Below are 20,727 nucleotides of genomic sequence, written 5' to 3'. Positions count from 1 at the left end.
GGGAATTGTAAATAAAAACAACAGTAAGATATCATTATGTTCCTAATAGTATAGATAAACTCCCAAAAATGACAATATCAAATGCTGACAAGAATGCAGAAAAACAGGAACTCTTACCCATTGCTGGGGGGGGGGGGGGGGATGGAAATAGAACAGTTATTTCAAAACACATTTTGGCAGTTTCTTACAAAGCTATGTGGATTAAACATAGTTTCTACATGATGCAATAATCATTCTCCTAGCTATGTACCCAATGAAGTTGAAAGCTTATTCTACACAAAAACCTGTATATGAATGTCTAAGGCTGTTTTATTCATGATAATCAAAAAGTAGAAGCAGGTAAGCTATTCCTTGATAGGTAATTTGATAAACAGACTTTGTTATATCCATACAAAGGAAAGTTATTCAATAATAAAAAAAAAATGAGCTATCAAGCTGTCAGAAAAACATGAAGGAACCCTAACTGCACATTGCTACATGAAAGAAATCAGTCTGAAGAACCTACATACTATATGATTCCAGTGGTATCACGTTATGGAAAATAAAAACGGTAGAGAAAGAAAATAGATCGGTAGTTGCCAGGGGTTGAGAGGGAGAAGGGATCAGTAGGTGAACACAGGATTTCTAGGACAGTAATTCCTTCTTTCTGATTCTGTAATGGGGACACATGACATTGTACATTTGTCTTAACCATTTAAATGTACACAGCAAAGAGTGAATATTAATGTAAACTTTGAACTTTAGTTAATAAATTGTAATAATATGGGTTCAATAAATATAACAATGTAGAACAATAATACAAGTTGTTAATAACAGGAGAAACTAGGAGTGGGCACACATGGATATATGGAAATAGTATTATGTTAATTTTTCTATAAATCTTAAACCATTCCAAAAATAGTCTATTAAAAATAATATGCACATAATTAAAAAGATTCAAAAGGGTAGAAAGGCAAAAATGAAAACAAAAACCAAACTTTGAAACAAAGAAAACTCCAGGCCCAGATAATTTAACTGGTATATTTTAATAAACATTTACGAAAGATAAAAGGCCAATGCCACACTATTTCAGAAAGTGAAGAGGCAAGACATATTCAGTTATATGTAAAAATGATTCTACACAACGACAACAAGTAGCATTTATCTGGAGAATGCAAAGCTGTTCAATATTCAAAAATTAAAGTGTCAAGCCCAAGAAAAAGTACACAATTACATCAATAAGCAGAGAAAAAAAAATACTTGAGCAAATACAACAGTCATTCCATTCAAGATTAAAAAACAGCAACAAACAAAAAAACCTACAACTCTCCCCAGATGAGAAATGGGTGGAAATTTCCAGTCTGAAAAAGGGCAGTTGATACTCTGCTTAATGTTAAGAGCTGACTCCTTAGGGACCAGGTGGCTCCTCCTCAGCAGCACACAGGAAGTGTTTGCTGGTCCAATGAGGCAAGCAGAGGGAATAAAAGCCACACGGACCAACAGCAAGGGGTGAAGTGTACCACTTTGCCAATCACACCACTGTCCACATCAATGGTTCTCAGTCAGAGAGATTCTGTCCCTGGAGGAGCATTTGACAATGGAGATATTTTGTTGTCGTCACATCTGGGGCTTTGAGGAATGCTGTTAACATCTGGTATTAAAAGGCCAAGGATCCCGGGGAGCACTTTACAATACCCCTGTCACAGTTCCCACCCCACCGAAATACCTGAAAAAGTAAGTGGACCCAAGGTTAAGAAACCCAGTTCTACATAGAAATCCCCAAACAAACCACATCAAAGCTCCTAGAACTGAATTCAGTAAATCCGGGAATAAAAGATCAATATTAATTATGTTTCTGTATAGTAGTTATATAAAGTTAAAAATGAATTAAGTATTAATGTATAATCCACCTTCTTATCCTGTGGTATTTACTGTGCTGTGTGAATGTAGGATGAAGTTAAAAATAACTAGTACTTAAAATGCCGGGCACTTAATTTATGCTTTTGCATTTTAATCTCCTGAATTTTACAAATGAAGAAATAGACTTGGTAAAATATCTTATTCAAATCACACTGTTCAAACATTTTTTTTTTTTTTTTCAGTGCTAGGAAGGGAAACCTAGGCCTCCCACACGCTGGGCAAGCCTTCTCCCCCAGAGCTACAGCCCAGCCCTCCAGTCACACTTAATTAGGGTTGACCCAAACTCTGAATTGAGGCATTTCAAACAAGAAAGCTTCTAATCTCACCTACACAGTAATTCCTACAATGGTAACATCAACTTTGACAAGTCATAGGTTAAAAAATTCTTCACAAACTCTTAAAAAAATGTGTTGTTCATTATTACTAAGAATTAGTAAGTGAATAGTCATCCTTTCTACAAAGTACTTAAACAATTTATGCTGATTCCCTACCTTTCCTTTCTTGAACGAGATCTGGTCGCAGTAAGGCTAGTGTCCTTTCCAAGTTCCTGCTTTTCATTAATTTAAAATCAGGAAAGAAGATATCAAGGAACTTAGCAACATTAGTTGCATCATCTTCAATATCACAAAACTGAGATATCTGTTGTCGTTCCAGATATTCTTGTAAACTGTTGAAATGCAAAATATTATTTAAGATTGTTATAAACTAAAGGAAGGAAGATGGTAGAATAGAGAGATCTGTCACTCCACCCTGAAAGTAGAACTCAGCAAGGACTCTAGAAACCCAGATGCCCAGCTGAGGTGGACGTGCACCTAGCCATAGAGATGCAAGGATTGGATCACTCCAGAATACCTGCTCCAAACAAGGGTCCAAAGCTCAATTTAGAGTTTGAACTCAGCACCCAGAATTTCCCAAATAGATCCCTACACACTTCTAACCAGGAAGTGCAGCAATTTAAGATGCCTGATCAAAATCCCAATTGAATGTACTTCCAGTTCCATCCCCCTGTTCTGGCAAACAGAGAAGCTGAGAGCCATCTCAACCAGCTATACTTCCAATCTTCTCTAGCAAGAGGCGAGATGAAAATCAAAAAAAGGAGGTTGGGTTTAATATCACCCAGCACTAGCTCCTTCTAAGGGGCACACAGCCCAAGAAATGAGGCACAGAAGGGCAGTCTGGAAGAAAGACAGTCTAGAATAGGATGTAGATATTCGACTTCAGCTACCTCAGTGGAAAAGTTTAAGCATTTTTAATTAAGATTTTTTCTTTTTATTTTTTTCCTTTATTATTATTAATTATGAGTATTATTTTGCTTTTTCTGGTTATATTTGCTGATTGATTCAAGTCTGTACAATATACATATGTTTCTGGTTTTATTTCTTTTTCGATTTTATTACTTCTTTTACTTTTATTAGCCTTTTACTATTTCATTCTGTTTTTCTAAGAGGTAGTGACTTTTTTATTTGGTGTTTTGTTTTATTTTTAATTTTGGTTGAAAGGGGGGGTTATTTTCTTCTGCTCTTCTTGTTTCCTTGCTTTATTACTCCGCTTCTCCTCCATTCTCTAATAGCAACATATCTTCTCTCTCTTCCACTCCTTCATTTCTTCCCTTTTTAGGGCCCTCAGGCATTACCTTGCTTCCACTTCCTCTCCTCCCACCCTTTGAATATTGTAGCCTTACTTTTGACTTCAGACCCCAACTTCTTTATGCCTAATGAACCATATTTTTAACATGGTTATGGCTTGTATGTGAGGTGTCCCCCAAAAGCGCACGTGTGAGACAATGTAGGAAGTTTCAGGGGTGAAATGATTGGATTGTGAGAGCCTTAACCCAATCAGTGAATTAATGTCCTAATGAGATTAACTCAGTGGTAACTGAAGGTGGGTAGGGTGTGGCTGGAGGAGGTGGATCACTGGGGGTATGCCTTTGGGGTGTGCTTTGGATGAGCTGTGCTTAGGCCCTCTCTGCTTCCTGATCCCTCTGTCACACTCTTCCACCATGATGTTCTGCCTCACCACAAGTCCCAAGGAATGGAGCTGGCCTTCTATGGACTGAGAACTCTGAAACCGTGAACCCCTATATAAACTTTTCCTCCCCTAATTTTTTCTTGTCAGGTCTTTTAGCCACAGCAGCAAAAAAAGATGACTAAAACAAACATCCTTTAAATTCATATAGTTTAGCCTTTTGGGAAATGGAATAAGGTCTTCAGGGTCACAATATCTCCCCAAGAGTGAATAAATACAGTACCAGCTACTTTCCATAATGGTTACACCATTTTGCATTCCTACTAGCAATGTATGAGTGTACCTTTCTCCCCACATCCTCATCAACATTTATTGTTGCTTGTATTCTTAATAATTGCCATTCTGATTGGAGTGAGATGAAATCTTAGAATAGTTTTGATTTGCATTTTCACCATTTGATCTATTTATCCCACTCCTCAGTTTACACCCAAAGGACAAAATCAGCATACTACAGTGATGCAGCCACATCAAAGTTTATAGCAGCTCAATTCACAATATCTGAACTATGGAACCAACCTAGATGCCCTTCAATAGATGAATGGATAAAGAAAATGTGGTATATATACATGATTGAATATTACTCAGCTTTAAAGAAGAATGAAATTCTGGCATTTGCTGATAAATGGATGGAGTTAGAGAACATCATACTAAGTGAAATAAGCCAAACCCAAAAAACCAAAGGTCAAATGTTTTCTCTGATATGTGGAAGCTAATTCACAATAAGGAGGAGGGGATAGGGAAGAATAGAGTTACTTTATATTAGATAGAGGAGAGTGAAGGTAGGGGAAGGGGTGAAGGGGAAGGAATGATAGTAGAGTGAAACAGACATTATTACCTCATGTACATATATGACTGCTTGATCTATGTGATCCTACAATATGTACAATCAGAAAATAAGAAATTACATTCCATTTATGTATGATCTACCAAAATGTATAAATGCATTCCACTATCATGTACAACTAGGTAAAACAAACTAAAAAAAAAAAAAAAAAAAAAGAACTGGCAAATTGAATCCACAAAGCTAAGAACAGCAAAAACTCTTTTACTCAAAACCTGTGATCTGACTTCTGGGATGAGGAGCCAGGCTCCTCGCTGACACTTGGCGGATGCAGGATGTGTAAGCAAAAATAACCAAAATGGCTTTGGCATCATGATGGAAGCACAAACAACTGAGATGGAAGGAGACCTCAAAAGGATCAGCAAACTTTCCTTTATTCTGTAGCAGAGTCAATCAATCAGGCACTGGAGGGGCACACTTTCTAAATAGAAAATGGCTGCCAGTTACAGAAGGTTCTGAGTTTAGTAGGTTACAATGAGGGTGAATCAATCATTGAAGACTGAAGCAGAATGTGTTGGTTTGGACAATCAGGAAAAAAGTTGTAAAATGTCCAAAACTTATTGTTACTGGGAAGGGATGAAAGCTCAGAACTCAGCCAGAGTTCACTGTTTTATCTTCTTCCTCTGGAACCCATTGTTACCTAGAGCTTCACTATTTGCTTTTCTCCTTCCAGGGACTCATCAGGGACCGGAGAGGATGAAAGTCCAGGGTCCAGCATTCAGTATCTGCCTCCTCCCTTCAGGACCCATTGTGGTTTGGAAGGGATGAATGTTTGTTCCCTACCCCCCCCCCCCCACCGGGGCCTATTGTTACTGGGAAATGATTTATTGGGAGAGGATTAATTATTGCCTTCCTCTTCCCTCTTCCTCTGGGTCAGACAGTTTGGTGGGGAGGGTGTCATTTCCCTGTCTTGGGGGTTGTTATTTTTCATATCCTTCAGGTTGGGGGGTAAGAACTGAGGCTAACTAAAATCAAACCAACTCTGGTGAGCCCTGAGTCAACTCTTATAAGACTAAAAAGGGTTGGAGGCTAGGCTGACACAGTCCAGTCTCCTTCCCTCAGAACTGGTTTGGTAACTCTCAGAAAGAGGAGGGTATCTGAGCCCTCCAGCCGAGAAAGGAGTGAAACCCTGCAGTGAAGCTCTTCATACGCTCCCCTAACAAGATCAAAGCCTTAGGGTCTGATCTGAGAATAAACAAACTGCACAGTAATTGACACCCCAGACATAAAACACTCTATTTTCAAAACCTGACCAACAAACATAACTACATACATAAATAAATCGACTTCCAGAAAATGGTGGAGGGAAAATAGTCTCAACTGTTCCACAGCGCAGAATAAAAGCAGTGGGAAAGGAGCTGACTGAAGAACCAAATATAGTTTAAAAACAATTTTTACTTTCCATATTATATGATTGCCCAACCCATTCAAGAAAATTACTCCAATTTACCTCAGATTAGTGAACTGCTGGAGAACATTGTTAATGAGCTTTTTAAAAAAATATCTATTAGTGTAAGGCATTGTTCTGAAGTGGCTGTAATTACTGGGATTAATCTTTTCTCAATGTGGTGTTAGAGATTGGACCTAGTAGCAAGCTCAAATTGAGTGAATCTACTGACAGGAAAAGGGAAGAACTGCAGAATGAAAATGCCCAAATTTTTCTACGTACATATATGAGTACACCACAGTGAATTCATCTTTTTTTTTTTATTATTATTTTTTTTATTGTAAACAAATGGGATACATGTTGTTTCTCTGTTTGTACATGGTGTAAAGGCATACCATTTGTGTAATCATAAATTTACATAGAGTAATGTTGTTTGATTCATTCTGTTATTTTTTCCCTTCCCCCCACCCCTCCCACCCCTCTTTACCCTCTATACAGTCCTTCCTTCCTCCATACTTGCCCCCCTCCCTAACCCTAACTCTAACCCTAACACTAACCCGTCCCTCCCCCCATTATGTGTCATCCTCCTATATTTACCTACAAAGCACCAATAAAAAAATAAATAGGACTGGGATTGTGGCTCAGTGGTGGAGTGCTCGCCTAGCATATGTGAGACACTGGGTTCGATCCTCAGCACTACATAAAAATAAATAAATTAAATAAAGGTATTGTGTTCATCTACAACTAAATATATTTTTTAAAATAAAATAAATAGAAGGAAAACCAGTAGAAAAGAGGAAGGAGAGAAGGGGTGGGACAAAGGAAGTACTAGGGACTGACGTGGAACAAATTATATTCCATGAATGTATGATTATGTCAAAATGAACCTCACTATTAATGAATAACTGTAACACACCAATAAAATCATTTAAAAATTATTGTAAACTAAAGTTTAAAAACCATGCCAAAACATTAACTGATAACATGTTCTCAAATTAATCAGAATTTAATTAAAAAACGCGAAAATTGAATTTCACGTAAAGATGTCTTTCCCTATTACATCCATAGTTGGTATTTGTTCAGCTTTTGATTGATTTACTCCAAAAATCAGTTAGAACAACTTCATCTGTGTTTGACTTTATGTAGGAGAAGCATGGCTCAAGATAAAATGTTTTTAAGAAAAAAACTTTTTTCTATGAAGAGATTTCCAGATAGTTTCTAATTTCCCTTTGAATTTTGTCTTTGAATCAAGGATTATTTAGAAACAAGCTTCATATTTTCAAATAGACATTTTGGTCTTTTTTTATTGTTTATTTTCAATTTTATTAGGTTACGATCAGCAAGTATGTATATTAGAAATTAATATTACTTTTTTTGTTAAAATTTTGTGAACAGAGAAAATTTATTTGGAGTAGGTAAGGTTGTTCTAGTTCATACTTTATATACTAAAGATCCTCTATTGTACATTGCTCATAGAATGTGTATTTTTTGTGTGTGTGCTTAGATGTCATTACCTCTTTTCATCTACTAGCAGGTATTTTTATCCAGTTCTCCTTACGTTCCTGTTTCTTTTATCCTTTTATACTTAGTAATTACATTGGCTGAGTTAAATTTTTTGGATCACTTTATCTCCACCAATTTTGCCTTCTCCATCATTTTCTTTTTTTTTTTTTTTTTTAACAAATTGAAGCACTTTTAATGATCAATTTTAAAATTGTTCCTGGCTATTTTTTGATATCCTTTAATGTTTATTTTTCTTCGTTTTTTCTAAACAGAACATAGATAGATGAGTGAGGTTGTTTACATTTTTAATTTTGAAAAAAATTCAAGTTGACCAAAAAGTTGCAAGCCTTGGACGATGAACTTGCATTTATACTCAGCATCTTATTCACCAGCTGTTAACCTTTGCCCCATCTGTTCTCTTTCTTGATTTTTCTCATCCCAGCCATCTGTGTGTGTCTGTAGTCCAGGGGCTGGGTTGTGACTGTGAGCTTTGGCAGAACCTTTGAGAGTAAGCTGCAGATAACCTAATCATTCCCCTTCAGGGAATTTAACGTTGATATAAATCCATTATCTCATAAACAGTCTGTATTCAAAATTTCATCAATTTCCTAATACTGTCTTAACTATAATAATGAAATTTCTACTCCAGAAACACACATTGTATGTAGTTGTCCTATCTTCTTATTCTCTTTTAATCTTGAACAAAAAGGTCCTCAGCCTTTTTTTGTTTCATGATATTGATATTTTGAAGAGTCCAGGCCAGTTGTTTTGGAGATTGCCCTTGCTCTAAACTATAGATAGGATAACCCAGTAGTTTGCAATTATATTCAGGTTTTGAATCTCTGATGGGTACAACCTAAGTGGTTATGTGACCTTCCTTGTCATGGATAACTGTTACACGATATCAGTTTTTACCATTATTGGTGACATTTGTATGGCTAAGGTGATCCCACCAATCCCTGTTTTCTGCACTGAAAAGCTGACAATTTCCCCTTTGTAATTAATAAGTAATGGATGAGGACAATATATGAAACTATGCATATAGTTTTTCACAATTGCTTAACACCCATTGATGATTCTTATCTATATAATTACTAGGATGGTTTTTAATTGATTTCTATTTACCTTAGTCTGGTTATCTCTGCACTAAATGGAAGAATTAATCCTGTCATATTTAGTTTAATAGCCCTAGTCTGGACTTCATTCCTTCCATGTTACTTTACATGCTCTGTTTATTTTAAATTATGGTTTGTTTTTCTTTCCCTTATTTTGCTGGTCTGAACAAGTTGCTGTTCATTTCATATCTTTCCCTTGTTAACGTGGAAGTTCTGTAGTTATCCAAAGCACTAATAGCACCTATCTTTTCCTGTTCCCAGTGTCAGATACAAGCATTGCAAATATTTCTTGCCTCTAGCACTCCATTTCCCACCTTCCACACTTCATTCAGGCCCCTTTCTGTAAACTCAAACAAGAACCTTACAACATGCTCAGTGGCCCTCTGCATCTCCTTCCTCTGCCCTCTGAGACCTTTGAACCATCTGGCCACACACACCCAGCAACTTGTAGGTTTTGTTGAGATAATTTAGAATCTGTCAGCATGCATTTACTTCAAGAGTCCATCATTTTAGCCCTTCTATAATCAAAAATTATGCAATGTGTATACATGTGTGTGTGCATAGATTCCAAGGTTTACTGATAACAACGCTTCTGCTTCTTTTTCCCTATAGTTTTTGTTTGACTAGGTCTTCAAATATTTTCCATGGGAGGGGTACAGGTGATGTATTCCTAAACATGCCCCTGAACACCTAAGTTGTACAGGCCACTTGTCGAATAGAGGAGACATTTTAGTCTTTTTCTCAGAATTCTGATGATGGTTTCCATGCCAGTCAGATATTTCTCCCTTATAAGTAGCTTCTTCTCAGTCTCTGCCAAGTGTGGAACTGGTAGAAGGAAACCTCTGAAAGTCCAAAGGAAAATGTAAACCCATAATAAAATGGTCTAAAATATAGTCTTCTTTTATCACACCATGCACCTTAATTCTAATCATGTTAGTGATAAAATACTTCTAAAACAAGAAAAATCTTTTCTTCATCTACACCCTCAACAATTCCTATAGTTTTTGTTGAATTTTATTAATATCTATGTACTCTTCAAGTTTGCACATTTTTACTACTATCTTTTAATTTAAGAAAATGTCCTCTACTGCAGCTGGGAGGTATAACTCAATAGAGTTACAGCATGCATGAAGCCCTGGGTTAGAGCCCAGAACTACATAAAAAAAAAAAAAGAAAGAAAGAAAAAAATCCTCTACATTGTACATGAAAACATCAACCTCAACAACAAACCTGTTGGCAGGAATTCCATTTCTGGAATTTATTCCAAAGTGGGACTTTTACATATATCTTTCTATTAAACATGACTACAGGACAAAGTTCAATATTGAAAATATCATACACATCTTCAAAAATTGATGCTTTTTAAAAACAAAAACTCATTTCCGTGGCAGGCATAATTTTTTTTTTCTTTAAAAAACAGCATTAAATAAATCTAAACAGCATTAATTCATCCCTTTTTTCACTTTGGGCTCTGTAATATTGAAATTTTTATTTTTTATTTGTATGTTCATCTATACAAATTCCATAAAAGGTCATTTAAGTGTCTGAGTTTCTTTTCTAGCATTGCTGATGACTTATTCGATAATTAGTAGTTAAAAATATTTCTGTCATACAGAGGAGGGGAATGTGAAGAAAATGACCTACTCCACATTTTAAACATAAAATGTACCACTGGTGCTTCATTCTATCTCAAAATAGTGTGCACTGTTTCCTCACAGGATATTCCTGTATTTGTGTTTCTTCAATGAAAAGGATGTTTTTTCTATTATTTGTTAGATTACAGTTTGTCCATTTGTTATTTCTTCTTTGCATAAAGTTTCTCTTATTAGCATATTGGTTCCCCAGGGTATTCTCCAGATAGCTTATTTCTGCTCTCATGATGTCAGTTTAGTATTTCTTCTTTCTTTTTTTCCCCTGTACTTTGAGCTATTTCTTGTATCTGAGTCCCAAGTCATTAATTCAAGACTCAAATAACTATCATACCTTCTGATTCTAAATTGAATTTATAGTTGAAATCACAATTTTCATAATTCAAATGTGAAGTCTTTTTTTACATATATGTAGTACTTGGATCTCGAGCACTATTATTATTATATATATTTTTACTACTTTTCTGCCTCTAGTAGGTCCTTTCCCTGTGCCTGTTTGTGATTTGTATGTAGCTCCTCCTTTCTCTGGCTGCTGGGTTCCCTTAGGTGACTGGTCATTTTTCTCAATTGACTCAGTGCGGATTAGGTCTGGTTTCTGGTGTGTTAGAGTGGTGGAAGATTTATAGCAAAGTAATCTCTAGGCCACAATCTTGTGCGTAGAAGCCAGCAGATCATCATGCCTCTGCAAGAACAATTAGAGATGGCAGTCCCCTTGGATTTCCAGGGCAGGGAATTCAATAATTCTACTCAACTCCATCAAGTGTCTTTTCAGGGCTCAGGAAGAACCTGTGAAGTACAGTATCACCCTTCCCTGAGTCTGTTTGTTCTACTAGGGGCCTGGTGCTGTCCCTTGGTTCAGGCCTCCTGAGTCTGAGCTCAGGAACTGCCCAAACCCTCAGTGGAGATCACCACACCATCCCCAACTTCTTTCCAGTTGAGGCCTAAACAGAACTCCAGGCCTCACCTGTATTCAGCTGCTCATTAGTGCAATTCCATTTGATTCCGGAGACTCAAGAAAGCTCTGGCAACAGGAATGGAGAGTCATGGTACACAATGTGGGCTGCCCTCATTCCAGAAACATGTTAGAGATTGTTTTAGGAAAGGTGTCTATTACTTTTAATTTAAGAGAGAATTTCACTAAAGAATAAAAAAAACCTAGCTCTCTATAGCTATAACATGTATAAGAACAAATAGAGAGCTCACCAAGAATAGAAGAGATACTTTCTATGGACAGAGAAATATAATTGAGTTGGTTGCTGACAAAGGATACTTCAATTCATAAATTTTTTTACTTTATGACAGTGAGAAACTGATGCACATTTAGTAGAAACCACATTTCTTATTTTGAATTGTGATCTTTTCCCAGCTAGCAAGATGCAGTAGGATTTCTTTTGATGCTGGGCAGCAGCAGTGAGCTCTCAGTCGGCCACAAGATCACAAAGAAATACTAAGACTCTACAGTGGGCTGTGTGGCTGTCCTGTGATGTTGGATAGGTTGGGTGTGTTAAATGCATTTCTATTTATGATACTTTCAACTTATGATGAATTTATTGGGACATAACTGGACAGTATATTGAAGAACATCTTTCCACTATTGTAGATAGGAAATGCCACTGCACTCAGTCATAAAGATTCATAAAGCTGAAAGGGACCTCAGGGATCATCTAATTATTTCCTGTCTTTTTATCTCCAGGACATAGCATAAAGTAGGATGTTAGTAAATATCAGATAAATGAATGGAGGCATAACAGAAAGAGTGAATGAATGCATAAAGACTCTGCCAGTAACTACTTGAATGACCCTGGGCAGTGTGACTAACAGAACCACACCTTCCTCATCTGTAGGAATACTGGAAAGCAAGTAAATGACATTGACCTCTGACTTCTTAACACATGGCCAATTAAGGAGATAGACATGTGCATAGATACTGTAAATCATGTATAAAAAACCCTCCAGTAGGAATCTGGAATGTGAATGTAAAATGTGGGTGATTGTGCTATATGCTTCTGGCTCTCCCTCCCTCCTCTCAGCCAGCCATTGAAGCAGGCACTACATCATTGGCATGGAGGAGGTTTTCCCATAACATATGGTTTCACAAGCTGTGAGTGTTTGTCTCTGCAGGTATAACCAACCTGGAAAAGCCCCTGGGCTCTGCTGCCCTAGCTGGTCCTGGACATAGCTTATGTTCATGGAAGGTATCATCAATCATTCCCAGTCCAATTGTGTTGCTTTTAACTTCCCTTCTGTCTCTCCCTCCCTCCCCTGTTATCCAGAGGAGAAGGTGAGGAGGTTCTAAGAGGGGGAAGAGAGTAGTAAAAAGTACAAGTGAACAAATATGCAAATTACTCATGAGAGGTTTTGTCCTTAATCTCTTAGGTTCTGGATCTACTTAAAAGATGTCAGATGGGAGCTGGGCAAAGTGGCCACACCTGCAATTCCTGTGCCTCAGAAGGCTGAGGCAGGGGGATAGCAAGTTGGAGGCCATCTCAGCAACTTAGCAAGAACCTGTCTCACCATAAAAAATAAAAAGGGCTGGGGATGTAGCTCAGCACTAAAGTGCCCCTGTGTTCAAGTATTTAGAAAAAAAAAAGTATCAGAAGGAAGTGATAGCACCTGTAAGGCCCTCCCTCCAGAATAAGCTACAGAAACAAGAGCAAGGAAAGCATGCTCCACACCATCCCATGCTGCCTGCTTGTGGCTACTGCTCAGGGTAAACACAGGCCAAATGTAAATGGGATCCCTAAATTTAGAAAGAAAATACTGCAGACTTTTCCAAAGCAAGGTTTACAAGTCTATTTCACTCCCATCCTGCCAATTAAAATGCTGACTTTGTTCATGCTGTTATGTGGAGATTGAACAATTGGAAGCAGTTGCTTCTCCAAGTTTGATGTAATGGAAACTTATTACCTGAGCAAGAGTACCAATGGAATGTGGATGGAATGTTTCACAAGATATTTTTCTTTGAATGGCTCGAAAATTCTGGTATAAAATCTTGTATTTTCTTAAGCCCAATACTCCCAATCCAAAGCTTCCCTCTGCCCTTGTATTATCATTTACCCTAAAAAAAAAAAAAAAAAAAAAAAAAATAACCACTATCATTTACAAAGCCAGCTGTTGGTTTATCTTTTATCAGCCCCTCTATCCTGCTGAAAACTTAGAAATAACAGTATTCGAATCTCCTCCTATCTCCTATCTACTAAGAACTGGCAGATGTAGCTACTCGAGAAAAGCCACCACAGTTCATTACTAAGACAACAAGGAAAGTTCTGGAGGTTCTCAAGTAGAAAATGCAATTAAGTGGGTTGCTTTGCTGAGCAGCAGGGGGACACACTCCATGAAGCTTCAAGAATCAGATATTCTGAATATGTTCCTGCTCACCTGACTTATTTAAAACACTGGTTTCACAACTATGTTAAATGCTGGATTCTCTGACTCTTCACAGGAACAATAGGTACACATAAGAGCACACAAAATCAGTATTCTGAAACATTTTTATGTTCATTTTCAATGATTTAAAAATTCATTGACAAAAATGCATGACTATTTTGTTGTCAGCAATTTATAAACATGAATTGCCTTAAATAAAACAGCATGCCAGATATCTTCAAGTGCATGGAAGGTGGAAGGGGAATGTGGAGAGATGGAGAGGATACTGAGTTGGGAGGGATTATATTTGATTTCCTTCAAGCTCCTGGTCATGATGTCAGGCTGCTTTCAAGGTTTAGAAAGACAAGCTGGGAAAATTCTTGCTTTTCTAATGTTCTTACATAAGTATTAGGACAATCCCACTGTGAATATACAATATTTGAGGTTGACTGGAAGAAATACTGTGGCTTCCAAATAAAAGCATTTGGACTTAAGTTTTGAGCTATTTGGCCATTACACTTTTATTATTTAATGACATTCATAAATGATAAGTTAATTTGTCTTGGTTACCTGTCCCTCTTCTTCTTTGTCACTTCAGATGTGGCATTAACTTCAGCCTCGGATAGATCCTCAGGTGATTCTTTAGGTTCTGTCTCCAGCTGAGCTTGAATTTCTCCCAGGGAATCTGTTTTTTCATTTCCTGGAGATACAACTAGTACATGGCTTAAGCTAGTTGTCATGAAAGACACGAACTCTTCGAAGTCAGGCTGCAAAATAAAATGATAAAAATAAAATAATTCAATAATTACCTGAACTAGGTAAACTGGCAGCTATGAAGACTAATGGAATCTTCTCCTCATGATCACCAGAGCCAGGGAATGTGATTCTCATAAACCTCCTGTTTGTAAAGACATTTATTTTTCAGCACTGGGGATTAAATCAGGGGTCACTTTCACTGAGCTACATCTCCAGCCCTTTTAATTTTTTGTTTTGGAAGAGGATCTCATTAAATTTCCCAGGCTGGCTTCAAACTTTCTATCCTCATGAGTTTTCAGCCTCCTGAGTTCCTGGGATTACAGAGTTAAAGACATTTTTGAAGAACAGAAATCCACAACTTGCAGGAATTGATCTTAAAGATAGTTTAACAACTATTTTCAAACTTTAGGATGTTTCCAAGTCATGTGCAGGGATTATTAAAGCACAATGTCCTGAAACTTAATCCCAATGTTTCTGATTCAGTAGCCCACAGGGGGAATTCATGAAATGGATTTTCTCAGTGGTTCACAGTTGCTGCTGATACACCTGCTTCAACCCTTTCATTTTATACATTTTTATACACAAGGAACCAGGAGGGGTGGTTCTTCAAATTGCAGTCAGTTCTGCAAGTTGCTATCAGATGGAATTTCTGTGATGAGGAGCACGTTCTTCTGCACTCTCCAACACAATAGCTGCATGTGACTATTGAACATTTGAAATGTGATTAGTGCAACTAAGCCTCTGAGTTTTTAACATTATTTACTTTTAATGAATTTAAATCCAAATGACCACAGGTACCTAGTGCCCACTATATTGGACAGTGGGTTTCTAGAACGAGATCTCCTGACCCCCAAGCCAGTGCACTTTCTAATGTTTTCCAGCGCTGTCTTTAACATATTTGTCTAGGCAAAGGAGAATTTAAATGAACACAATCTGCACGAAAAAGAACTTTAGGTAAAGAGTGGTTTAAAACCATTCCTGTAGAGCTGAAGAAAAGGAGAGACTTTACTGGAGGTACACTTCTAGAGCACATAACAAAAAAGAGGAGTTCATTCCAAGGAAAAAATCAAACCATTCTGCTTTGCCAGAGTGTGACTATTTCTACTGGAGATCTTCCCAAAGTCACTGTCTTTGGCCTGACCAAGATATGTACACTATCAGGGAACCCTGCAGCTTAGTTGGTCAAACCTACCCATTTGCTTTTCTATAATGAAGTTCACAGGAATCGCTGTTTTTGAATATGTTTAAATACACAGTGGCTTTTTTTTTTTTTTAATTTCTTACCTGGTCTGCCATTCTACTGTAGAAGTCCCTCACTTGTTCTTCAGTGAGCATCCTTGCATCCTCTGCTTCTATGACAAATCCCTCCTCAAGAATCTTCAATGAAACAGAGCAGAACCAGACACGACGGAGAATGCAGGTAAAACAAGTTAAGGACGTTTACTTCCTGTGCTTAACAAAGCACCCAGATATTAATGTAAAGACCTAGGGCACTGGGTTTGAAGTGGTTCTGAAATATATGAGAAGGTTCTTGGATGCCCCCTAGATATCCAAGTTTTCAAAGCCTGAACCAGGGACTGCAAAATATTTCCATTCAATTGAAACTGCCTCAAAGGATCATAAGTTCAAAGTCAGTCTCAACAACTTAGCAAGACTATGTCTCTTAATAAAATTTTTTTAAAAAGGGCTGGGGGTGTTACTCAGTGGTTAAGCATCCCTGGGTTCAATACCTGGTAACAAAACTAAAAAAAAAAAAAAAAAACTTAATTTCAAGTGCAATATCATAGCTTTCTGGATCATTCATAAAGACATATTTATAAGTACTCCTTGACTGTATTCAAAGTTGTTTGAACTTTATGTTTTAAATTTTGAAGGTCATAACTCATAATCTAGTAAAACTTACTCCTTCTTTTTAAACAACCAACTCCTTAGGCAATGAAAATATCTGTGATATTAGGAATTTAAGAATTAGCCATGTTTTACTTGTTTGAGTTAATTTATATTTAATGAAAAAATTCAGTTTCCATATCACTCACATGTAATAAAACCTACCAAGAAAAGTTTTGAGGCAAATATGGCAAGCCCAATGAGGTACTAAATGATTAAATAAAAATTACATTAATTGTTACCAATAACATCACCTCAATTTGATTTGAAAGTATCCAGTACAAGGTGCATCCTGATTCAGTGTTAGACACAAAAATTCTACTGGTTCCATTATCTTTGTTGACACTGCAGAGCATCACTTACATCTTAGTGACCCTCTCTTCACTGATTCCCATTTAAAAGTTGAAATAATTTTTTTTGTCAAGTCATGTAGCAACTGACAACAGAAAATCAAATTCAAGCACCATTTTGGGCTTGATAATGTGTCCCTTGCTGAAGCTTTAAAATGTAGCATTTTCATTTGTTTTTATTCAAAACATTCCTTATGTTTTTTCTGTCCTGTTACACAGCTTTTACTGTACTGCACAGAGGAGGGTTATTTAGCCGACATTCATTACATCTCTGATATCATGCCAGAAACAAAAAAATTCAGAGATAATGATGATTAATAATATTGCCTCATCTGAAAGAACCAGGCAATTTTGAAAATATTCACAATTGTGGCTATTAAAAAATAAGGAACAATAAACCATTGATATGTGATACTATTTTTGAAACACTCAATGAAGAATAGCTAATATATGAAGGAATACGGTAGTTAGGTGCTGCTCCAGTCCTCCACAAACATACTAGAATCTGGAGAAAAAGGGCGTACCTTAGAAAGTGATATTAACTAAATCAACACAAAAATGGAACAAATAGAATACATTCTATCACCTGCATGATAGGAAGTTCATCAAGAGATGTCCAGTCCCTCCTCACATAGCTCCCTATGTGACCTCTTCTATTCCACATGCAACATTCCTTCAAATTTCAATATGATTTTGTTGTCTCAACACTAAGTTCAGGGCTTTGCAAACTACAGGCTGCTGACAAAACATGACCCATTACTCTTTTTTGTAAATACAGTTTATGAGAACACAGCCACACCCATTCACTTACATATATTTTATTGCTATTGTTGGAGACACTGTGCAGACTAATCTGAAAATAGTATTTGATCCATTACAGGAACAGTTTGCTAACCTCAAAATTGGAGTGTACTTTTCATATGTATATGAAAATATATATAAATACATATATTCACATATATATAGTATACACACATATGTATGTATGTAAATATATTACATACATAAAAATTTTTTTTGTACCAGGAATTGAACCCAGGGGCATTTAACCACTGAGACACATCTCCAGGCATTTTTTATACTTTATTTAGAAACAGGGTCTCACTGAGGTGCTTAGTGCCTCACTAAGTTGCTGAGGCTGGATTTGAACTCTTGATCCTCCTGCCTCAGCTTCCCAAGCCACTGGGATGACAGGCATAGGTCACTGTGCCTGGCTATTTATATATTTTATAAAAGATTTAGTTCGGCTCTAAAGCAAAACATTAATCATTTCTTAGGCCATTGTTTATTGAAAAGAACCATATATTGGTAACAACATACAGGGAATAAAGCAAGTTAGTGTGAATTTATAACAGAACTGTATGGCTAATAGTTAAATAACAAGAGTATTTGCTTCAATTCAATATGGCAATTTTTACGATTTAATGAGATGTTGATGGAGTAGGTATTTTAAAAGGAGGATGCATATTAAATGGAGACTTTGTAAAGACAGAATGCTCAAAGCCTTTAGTGGGACCTAATACCCACTAAATACCCAGGAAGCAGTTCATTGTGTTTTTTATTCTAAATGACAAACTTATCTCCAAACTGACAATTAATGTATTATTATTTTGCAATTAATTTGAAATGCTGTTGGTGAATACTACTTACTTTTCCAAATAGCACTTACTTTTTCTTTAATTTTCAGAACTTTCTTACTAATCACAGCATCAGGTTTGATAATAGTAATACAATAATGTTCTGCTAGAAAGAAAAAAAGAGAATTTGATTTTCTTGGCACAAAATCAGGATAATGAAGCATCAGACAATTAGAAATGTAAATTCCTAATGCCCTGTGAATACTTGACCATTGATAGCTTCGCATCTTATTATGCCACTTCAATTCCCATTGGTAGCTTCGATAGTGCTTCAACTAATAAGATCATTTGGATCTTTTTGAGGCACTTGGAATCAAAACACAGTTCTTATATTCACATGCAAGGGAAACATTCATGAGAGTTCTTTAAGCAGGAGGTAAAAATCAATTAAATAGGCTGTGGTGGTTTTAATGTAATTCACTTACATTAGAAACACATCTATGATCTAGGTAGCTCAGTATCACCAGTGAATAAAGTTTCAACCATGCACGATGCAAGAAAAGACTGAAAATGAAAAGAATTACCACCTATACATTTATCTATATTCCTATGACAAACTTTTACTGCAAACTAGCCACTGAGGGTAGCTATTTGCTCTTGCTGCCTCCAGAGACTGAATACACACACACACACACACACACACACACACACACACACACACACACGTGCATGGAATTCAGAGAATGCATGGAATTGTTAAATGCAAAGGAAACCAAGGTATTGTCATCAAGGAAGTAATTACTATTTTCACAAGCTTTTGGAAGATGATGAAAGATGAAGTATAGAGCTGGGTATGGTGACACACAAGTATAATCCCAGTGACTCAGGAGGCTGAGACAGGAGGATGGTTAAGTTTGAGGTCAGCCTCAGCAACTTAGCAAGGCCCTCAGAAATTTAGTGAGATGCTGTCTCAAAACAAAAATTAAAAAAAAAAAAAAAGAAACAATACACTGCTGTCCACATTAGTTACAGGAGATAGAAGCTAATTGTTCTACATAACCTTTGAGGCCAGAGGAGCAGAAGAGGGTGCCTTTTAATAACCAAGTCTTGCAAGGCAGGCATCATTACTTATCCACCCTTATTGATCAACATTGATATTGTTACCAAATACTGTTGCCACAAGTAATGCTGTAATAAGCACCCAGGTACAGAAAACCGTTCCCATTACTTAAAGTAAATTTACTTACCAACATTACCATCATGTGCTTCCCCGGTTTCTTCTGAATCTAAGTCCTTGAGCAAAATTTCATTATACTGTGAAGGAAAAATGCAAGTAAGACACAGTGCTGTTAATCTGATGGTGAAAGAATATTTAGAACTTTTTTTTGTTTCTAATCAATATTGATAATCCAATGAATAGAAGTAGGTAGAGTGGAAAGGTGCCTTTGATTCACAAAGCCCAAATGCTTCCCAGAAAGGCCGTAACATTTAGGCACCTAGATAGTTATAAAGCATTACAGTTTGGATAAGTAACTCTCAAAGGCCTATGTGTTAAGGGCTTTGTCCTCAGCCCTTGTGCTGGTGGATCCTTTAAGAGGTGGAGTCTAGTTAGAGAGAGTTAGGTCACTGGTGTGTGAAGAGCATGGGACTCCAATCTCTTCCTCTTCTCTCTTTTTCACTTTCCAGCCTCCACAAGGTGAGTAGTTTTGCTCCACCACAGGCTCCAGCCAGGATTTATTGTTTCACCACAGGTCCAAAGCAACAAACAGTGCCAAGAGATCTGGAACTGACACCTCTGAAACTATGAGCCAAAATAAACCTTTCTTCCTTATGAGTTGATTACCTCAGGTATTTTGTCACAGTAATGGGAAGTTAACTAACACATGAAGTTAGGGGAAAAAATGCTTTAGGAAAATAGGAGAAAGGTAATGCATTTTAAAAATTAAAATAGCCATTCATTCATAGTGTTACCTGAGGGCGAACCATTTCCCCTGCTGCAATCTTCCTCTCTTCATCGATCAAGTTAGTTACTTTTCTATTAATAAGGGGTGCATTTGCACCCTCAATCTTTGCAATAATTTTTCCATTCTATAAGGGAAAACATGGAAGAAAATCTCATTTTCAGAATAAGTTAAGAATTAACACATAATCTGAACCAGGTCACCCTCCCTGCCCCTTATCCTCACTGATCTTTAAGGAATCATAATCAGTCATTTTAAAGTAAGATATTAATGGTGTGAAGGTTTTATTAATTTGATAAACCCAACTCTTTGGGTTCTACCTCCAACTTGTCTGACCTCTTACCACCCAGGGCATGCCAGCACCCTCCCGCACTGTTCCATCGCTCTTGCCTCTCTTGCTTTAATGTGAGA

General features: G+C 36.9%; 1 protein-coding gene across 1 annotated transcript in view; it reads right to left on the bottom strand.

The window, feature by feature from the left end:
* Positions 1-20,727, bottom strand: part of NME8 (NME/NM23 family member 8) — a gene marked incomplete at its 5' end in the record, with an annotated part of 84,317 nt that overhangs the window by 51,933 nt on the left and 11,657 nt on the right. The window contains 6 exons of the mRNA XM_079150394.1: positions 2,391-2,566; positions 14,356-14,552; positions 15,826-15,918; positions 18,448-18,521; positions 19,603-19,669; positions 20,327-20,443. Coding sequence (XP_079006520.1) covers positions 2,391-2,566; positions 14,356-14,552; positions 15,826-15,918; positions 18,448-18,521; positions 19,603-19,669; positions 20,327-20,443 — 724 coding nt within the window. The remainder of the gene's footprint in view (positions 1-2,390; positions 2,567-14,355; positions 14,553-15,825; positions 15,919-18,447; positions 18,522-19,602; positions 19,670-20,326; positions 20,444-20,727) is intronic.

This window comes from Sciurus vulgaris (genome assembly GCF_902686455.1).
Source record: "Sciurus vulgaris genome assembly, chromosome: 8".
NCBI classification, from domain to species: Eukaryota; Metazoa; Chordata; class Mammalia; order Rodentia; family Sciuridae; genus Sciurus; species Sciurus vulgaris.
The sequence above is the reverse complement of the archived record's forward strand: the minus strand, read 5'-3'. Positions and strand labels throughout refer to the sequence as shown.